The sequence below is a fragment of the Pollicipes pollicipes genome, unplaced genomic scaffold (assembly GCF_011947565.3).
Source record: "Pollicipes pollicipes isolate AB1234 unplaced genomic scaffold, Ppol_2.1 Scaffold_7261;HRSCAF=8764_pilon_pilon_pilon, whole genome shotgun sequence".
In the NCBI taxonomy this organism is placed as follows: domain Eukaryota; kingdom Metazoa; phylum Arthropoda; class Thecostraca; order Pollicipedomorpha; family Pollicipedidae; genus Pollicipes; species Pollicipes pollicipes.
The window spans coordinates 4,258,731-4,266,739 of NW_023597054.1; the positions used below are offsets into that span (position 1 = coordinate 4,258,731).

General features: G+C 46.0%; 1 protein-coding gene across 1 annotated transcript in view; it reads right to left on the bottom strand.

Moving 5' to 3' along the window:
• The window catches only part of Mer (ezrin/radixin/moesin family protein merlin), an 83,126-nt gene extending 75,513 nt beyond the window's left edge, over positions 1–7,613 (bottom strand). Inside the window, exons 1-6 of the mRNA XM_037237628.1 lie at positions 7,598–7,613; positions 7,282–7,482; positions 5,474–5,549; positions 5,098–5,200; positions 4,511–4,640; positions 1,096–1,301 (exon numbers count right to left, since the gene is read on the bottom strand). Coding sequence (XP_037093523.1) covers positions 1,096–1,301; positions 4,511–4,640; positions 5,098–5,200; positions 5,474–5,549; positions 7,282–7,339 — 573 coding nt within the window. The 5' untranslated portion in view covers positions 7,340–7,482; positions 7,598–7,613. The remainder of the gene's footprint in view (positions 1–1,095; positions 1,302–4,510; positions 4,641–5,097; positions 5,201–5,473; positions 5,550–7,281; positions 7,483–7,597) is intronic.
• Between the last annotated feature and the right edge of the window lie 396 nt (positions 7,614–8,009).

The window sequence follows — 8,009 nt, forward strand, 5'->3', positions numbered from 1 at the left end:
GGGAGTGCACCGTCCCAGCCGTGCCGTTGGGACACCCAAGTCGTGCCCCTACCAGATGGCGTGGCCGGCGACCGTGACAGTCCAGGCTGGAAGTGCACCGTCCCAGCCGTGCCGCTGGGACACCCAAGTCGTGCCCCTACCACATGGCGTGGCCGGTGACCGTGACAGTCCAGGCTGGGAGTGCACCGTCCCAGCCGTGCCGCTGGGACACCCAAGTCGTGCCCCTACCAGATGGCGTGGCCGGTGACCGTGGCTCCGGATGCAGGGGCCGCCGCCGCCGCGGCTCATACGACCCGGCGAGCCAATCTGCCGCTACCGCCAGCCGATTCCAAGTTCTCGCGGCGGCGGCGCCGGGGGAGCCGTAAACGAGGCGGCGACGACGCGCCGCTGCCGGGCGGCGGCAGCGCGCGGCGGGTGCGGCCTGCACCTGGCGTGCGATTAACGAGCAGGCCTTTGACGCACTGGCCAGTGGGTGTCACAATATCGATTGAGCCCGGCCCGGCCAAGGACACGCCGCACAACCCTCCATTCAGCTTAGCAAAGTACACGCTACGCCCAGCTCCGCTATCTGGAGACCCAACCATGATTGGATGACCAAGCGGACAGCATCGCCACAGCGAGATCGCGATGTCCATCGGGCGACAGCCTGCAGCGGGGTGTCTAGCGGCCAACAGCCCGCAGCGGGATGTCTGCAATGCCCGCAACAGTTGCCCAAAGTAGTAGCATCGTTGAAAAGTGGCCGTCTCTCACTGGCCGGGTTGTTGAGAGCGTCCCGACGAGGCGGTCAGGGGCCCAGCACCCGCCTTGGCCTGCACGGCGTACAACGCCAGCAGGACGCTGACTTCCGACGGTCAGGGTAGGGGGCCCAGCACCCGCCTTGGCCTGCACGGCGTACAACGCCAGCAGGACGCTGACTTCCGACGGTCAGGGTAGGGGGCCCAGCACCCACCTTGGCCTGGACGGCGTACGACGCCAGCAGGACGCTGACTTCCGACGGTCAGGGTAGGGGGCCCAGCACCCACCTTGGCCTGGACGGCGTACGACGCCAGCAGGACGCTGACTTCCGACGGTCAGGGTAGGGGGCTCAGCACCCACCTTGGCCTGCACGGCGTACGACGCCAGCAGGACGCTGACTTCCGACGGGCAGTAGATGTCCATGTTGAGAATAGCCTGCTTGACTTGCAGGAAGAAGAGGTGCTGCGTGATCTCTTGCACCAGCTCCTCGGAGACATCCTCCGGGTAGAACTTCACCAGCAGCAGCAAGGACAGCGGGTAATCCCGGGGCACGTCTTGATCCAGAACTGCAAAACCCACAGCGCCGCATGCACCAGCGGTCCAGAGCCCATCCACGTCTGTCACGCGCCATACGTACAGCAGTGCAACTACACAGAGCCTTGGCTATAATGTATTGTGAGGTCATAAATTTACTTTCATTGACAGCAGAGTATATATATATATATATATATATATATATATATATATATATATATATATATGTATATATATACATATATAAACATATATATATACATATATGTATATATATGTATATATACATATATGTATATATATATGTATATATATACATATATATACATATATATATATATATATATATATATATATACACGAGGTTTGATGCACGCAACGGAAAATGTACAAATGTACATTTCATCAGTTTCTTGTGAGTTTGTTCGATTGTTCGAATTAAATGCGTCGTTTTTTCAGTAAGTTATAACTCAACTCGCCTATAGTCATACATGTCAGTTTAAGCTGACGTTTCAAGGACATTCATTCTCCATTCTCAAAGCCGTATAAGACGGTCAGACGGAAAACATTCGAAGATGGCAAAATGCGGGGCATGCTCTACGAGACATAATCAATAATGAGCCATCAGTTAACGGATTATACGTCCAAATATCTAGGCAAATTAAAAAGACATATGCAACCAGACGCATCTCACATTACCAGCCAGTTCTAACACTATCGAAAGGTAAAGACATCGAATCATCCTGCTGCCAATGGGTGACTGAACAGGTCCAAAGTAATGCGTGACTTATGTTGTTTGTGCAAATCAGGCATTTTTCCTGATCAGGATTACTTCAAGGACTTGTAGGCGGCGTTTGTTCGGACATGATTTATAATCCGTGTGTTTTCAATCAGGTTGGAGCGTAGGAGTTTTTAGTTGTGGGTTTTGCGCGCATGTTGGTCTGGCGTTCCCTCCTGCAGGTGCATAGTCACGCGTCGTGATAGGGATGTTGTGGTCCTACCGATGTGGGTAGAATTGCGGAGCCGGCAGCCTCCGTGCGGACATTTATATCCATACACTACATTACCGCGCTTAAGTTGGTTTTGGTTCGCTGCCAGGTTGTTTTTCTTTATGAGGATGATAGTTGATTTGCTCTTGTAATAAATGGTAAGTCTTATTTCAGTGTTCTAGTCAGTCGGTGTGATATTTCTCTTGAAGTTTCACAAAACTTTTTCATCCATCTTATATGACGGGACATTTGATTTGGATAAAAAGTTGATGGACCGGTTTCTTGCCGAGTGGTTTCTGGTTTAGTCGATTCAAGGTGGACTCAGTCTCTCCGTCAATGGCTCTGTTCGAATAGCCATTATTAACGAGCATTTGCTAACACCGTTCAAGTTCGTGGTGCGTGGTGGACCAGCTGCAGCAATGTTTTGGGGCACGTCGTACAAACGAACGAGTGACGGCCGTACGGTAACGCTCTGGGCATTCGCTGGCCTCGGTCATAAATTTGCTAGCATCAGTGGGCTTATGGTGCACTTTTGAGACGAAAGATCTGCTGCTCGCATCCACATCGATGCGAAGAAAAGATTAATTGTTGTCGACACTCAGGTCGGCTGTAAATCGTAATGACCATTGCCGCTGCACGATGGCCCGCATTTGGTGGAGCTGGGCCTCGCCCCTGATATAAACAAATATGTCATCGACATATCTGCAGTCTATGTGCGGTTTGAGGTTAAGATTCTTGAGGACACGGTCCTCCAGCTAGCACCTGTACGCATTTGCAAAGAGGCACCCGAGCGGTGGCTTCATTGCCGCACTACATGGCGGCAGAGTTTTCCGGTTGGACAGCGGAAGGGTGCCTCTGTTGCGCAGCATCGGAGCGTTTTTTCGAAGATGGGTCGTGCCAGTTTCAGTGGTGGCAAGGCTGGATGATTGCAGACGCAGTCAAGTGTAATTTGGATTGTTTCATCAACAGGCACGTTTGTGCAGACCGTCAACGTCTAATGAAGCAAGTAAACCAGTGAGATTGCAAGACTAGATGTTAATGAACTCTCCTGTTGATTTCAGGCTGTATTCTGCTGAGGTGTAGAGTTTAATCGTGCCATTTAAGTTTTTGCCAGCTGATAGGTAGGCATTGGGATTTGAGATATGATTGGTATCAGCGGGCTGTCCGTTATATGGGTTTTTACGTTACCGTAAGCATAACCAGAGCTATATTCCCCTGTGGCCTTTGTGATGTGCTGCCAACTAGTGCGTTTGCCGCGGTGATCAGGCCGTTGACTTTTATAGCCAGGCTTTATGTTGGATTCCTCGTGGTGCGGGTGAGCTTGGAGGTATCAGGGATGAGACGGTCTGTTTTACTAAAATGGGAAACTTTGGCTTTGTTTTTTTTCTTTGTGGACTTGTTCGAGCAATCAAACAAACTCACAAGAAATGGATTAAACGTACATTTGCCTTTGTGTATAACAAAACTTGTATTAATGAAAGCATCTTGCCTAAGTACATGAGTATACATAGGTATATATATATATATATATATATATATATATATATATATATATATATATATACATTGACAACAAATGGTGTCATCATGGGAATTCCTCAAACAGCTGGTTGTGATTGACATAGAGTCAATCCATCTCTCTGGGTCTTCTAAAACTTCTTTTACTGACACAGTGCTTCACCAATGCACACACATCACACCCAAGAGGGCATGGCTCAACACAAAGCTACAAGAAATCTAGCAACACTCATATGTTAAGTGTTCCAGGAATTATAACTACACACTTTTTAAGAGCTGTAATAGCAATGCTGTTCAATAAACATAGCAATGTAGGATACTATTTTATGTGCTAGCACAACAACTGGCAAGTATACACAGATGGCCTGTGCTGTCACCACCTGACTGGGAATTCCATGCACATGACGACAGGGGTGCCCTTCCACAGCCAATAACACCAGCCACCTGGTCACTGGGCACTCCATGCATAGGACGACAGGGGTGCCCTTCCACTGCCAATAACACCAGCCACCTGGTCACTGGGCACTCCATGCACATGACAACAGGGGTGACCTTCCACCGCAGATAACACCAGTTCTCTGGTCACTGGACACTCCATGCACATGACAGGGGTGCCCTGCAACTGGGCGCTCCATGCCCATGACGAGAGGGGTGCCCTTCCACCGCCGATAACACCAGCCGCCTGATCACTGGGCACAACAGCTGATATCAGAGACAATGTTCCAATGTCCTACCTTTCCGGTCCATTTTCAGCCAGGATGCGTAGCCCTTGACATCTTGGTATTGCAATCCAAAGAACCACGTTTCTCGGAGGCCAATTGTACGACACACTAGATCGAACAGGGTGCGACCTGTCGCTCCCCACTGTCACAAAAAGGGACAGAATGTCAGCGATGAACAGCCTGACCCTAACAAATCATCACCGCATATATACATCTGCCATGTTATCGATTGTTTATGACTGAACCTCAGGGAAGTACAAGTGAAAGATCAATCCCGTGGAAGTAGCGAAATATCGCGGCAAAACTGACAACTTGAAGAGTAAAAGGTGGCTGATGCACCCTGTTGATCAATCTGCCAATATACTGGTATGCAGGCTGCCTTCTGAACCCCATCCCCATCCACTTCAACACAAACCAAGTGACAGAACAATGCATCAAACTCTCCTATGCAATGCCCTGGAGATGGTCTCACACCCAAATGTTGGTTAAATGACACTGAAAACACTCAGATTTCTGCTTGTGATCAACAAAAAAAAACAAGCATTGACAAGCATCACCTTCTCAGTTTCTAACATCTACAAATTCAAGTTTCTACCCACCTCAACATTGAACTCCAACTCTGCATCCATGGTGGTAACCTTCACAGGAAGGGATTTCTTTTTCTTCTTCCCAAATGTTATTTTTGATCCTAAGGCATGTGATCTGCAACAATAAAAGGCTCAATACTGGACTTTGCTACTTTTTTACAGTAAACCCTGGTCTGGTGCTAACAGAAGAAGTGAAAAATGAACTAGGAAGCCTGTGACAAAATTCATTCATTTCACTGTTCTGATGGCCCATTTTTTCAACACCCCAACTCAGGGCTGGCTAGCAACATCTGCTGGCTTTAAGAAAACACTGAGGAGTACCACACCAGAATGTAAAATCATGTTCAATATCAATATCAAAACAAATTCAACACAGTACAGTACTAACCTGGAGCTTGAGAACATCTTTGTGTACTGATAAGGCATCCAGGTATTGCAACTTCCTTCTCTTTCCTGGACAGAGGCTGGAATAAAACAAGCCACTCTTGACATGACATTAACAGTTCAACAATGGCAAGTTCAGCAAAACAATTGAGAAAATTCTGACAAAAGCCAAAAGGCACCATGCCACAACCACAGTGTGTTTATTGGTGGACAACTCAGCATCAGATAGCACATAGAGACCTCAATTAATCTGGTATTATCAGCTTCCCAGTTAACACTCATTTTGACAGCATTCAAACTGGCAAATATTTGCTCAATTGCCTATTTTTAGCTCACAAATGGATTATCAAAGCACCTACCAGTTGTTTCATGAAAGTGCTGGTACAACTTTTTGATGCCAGTCAAACTTGAAAGCATCCACAGCATATGTGGTGTGGCACCAACTACACATTTTGCTTCAAATTTCAAGACTTTGCACATCTTAAATTGCATTATCATAACCCTTATCTACAGCTTATTAACATAGGCAAAATCTGTACTGCTCACATTTAAACCACCCCAGTAGCAAGCAGCATATCAAGGGTGTATCTGATCTTACAGTGTCTAATGATGCAGGCAAGGTAAGCAACACAATCAAAACAGAGACACATGAATGAATACAAACCTGAACATTACCTAAACAGCACCATACACAGATGCCGATTACCATATCAGCACAAATGACAGGCATTACATTAACCACAGCCGCCACATTAACTGGTGACCCAGGTCCAGTCTACAAAAAATGCATACACTGTACCAGACACCTATATAACATCTGTTGGTGAGTTGAACCTAGTATTTCATTGCGGCAAACTCAGACCAGGCAAAATTGGCCTGAGTTTTTTTTGCATAGACAATATTTCAGAACTTTTTATCTGAAATCACTTCCAGGATATCATCTCTCCTAAAGACATTGGTCCTATATATATATTGAAAATAGTGGTGACCATGGTCTAACCTTTGAACATTTTACTTGAAAGAGTACAAGTGCTGACATATTTGTGCAATGTTGTTGCTATGCCAGATATGTATTTCTTGCATTCTGAACCATGGTCTAATAAACATATCCCTTGCTAAGCATATGCATAGTCTTATCATATCATAATCTTATCATAGTCTTATCAGGTCTTCATGCTCAAACTGTGACAAAAATACTTTATATGAACATGTCTGGTGCAGCTGCAGCATCCCACAAGCCTTCAGGGAATATGCACTATAAGCACTTCAATTAAGTAAATTGGCTGATATCCAGTGTGCACTTAGCAGACAATAGTAATGGTAACAGCTGCCTTCTAATGGATGGTAAGAGTTCATCAAGTTGTTGTGATATTCATGCAAGGCATCATGCTCTAGCCTATTTCTGCCAGAATTGGCTCTAACAGAGTCAGCATGAACTAAAAACATGAACCATATCTTCTTGCATTAGAAGGCCAGCCCAGCTAGTCATATATGTCCATTTGGACTCTCAGCTAAAATCATTTCCATGTGCTGAGACACCAGTCTGCCAAAATCCATCTGCTGCACAGGATGCTGATGAGATGTTTATGCACTGAACATTGAGCTTGCATGCACCGAACTCATGCCGAGCCAAATCAGGAGATACTTGCAACAGAGCAGATGTAATGCCACTGTTATAAAATACATGCTCAGCAACACACAAGGGTTTTGAAGACTGGCTGTGACAGGGTAAGAATTGATTCAAATCAAGCATGCATATGATCACAACCATAAACAACTGCAATTGTAATGTCATGTTCAACTAACACATACCTTCTTTGAGGCGGCTCTTAACCTTCCCTACAGTGCACTGCAGTACAGTTCCAGACATCCAGCAGCGAAAAATCCATCTCGGAAGTCAACTCACAGCAATACCATGTGCAACTCCGAGTGCATAAAAATATTTAGAACAGCTTCGTCGCTGTGGAAATCGTTTTCCGCCAGGCCCCGCCCGTAGTCTTGTTATTTCGGTACCTAACAACGAACGGGATGAGGAAATTTGTAACCCAAATCGCCGGCTAAAAAAATAACGCACAATAAGCCAAAACGCCGTATGTAAGGCAAAATCTTATAAAAATACTCTATTCACCGGATCAAAACCAAACAGGAGTTCTTTGCATCAACAAACACCAGCTAACAAGGCAGCCGAAACAAAGTTCTCTAATTTACTGCCATATTTTGCTGCTAGAACAAAGAAAGCAAGAGTTTGCAATCTTGTCATCACAAAGAAATGGTATCAGTTATTGACGTTGCAACTCTTGCAAACTTGACTATCAGACGATGCAAAAGCTACAACGTTATGATGGCTGACCCAACATTTGGTGATTCCAATGAAGTGACCGCGAGACTCATTGCAAAGAAACCATTTAACTCGAGGGTTTAGTTCTCTACTAATCACTCATGTACACATTACACATAGATGAGAGGGGGTTTTGATGGTTCAAAAAATAAGAGCACAACTGAAATTTGTTCCGCGTGGGCATCGTTTCCAATCATGTTGA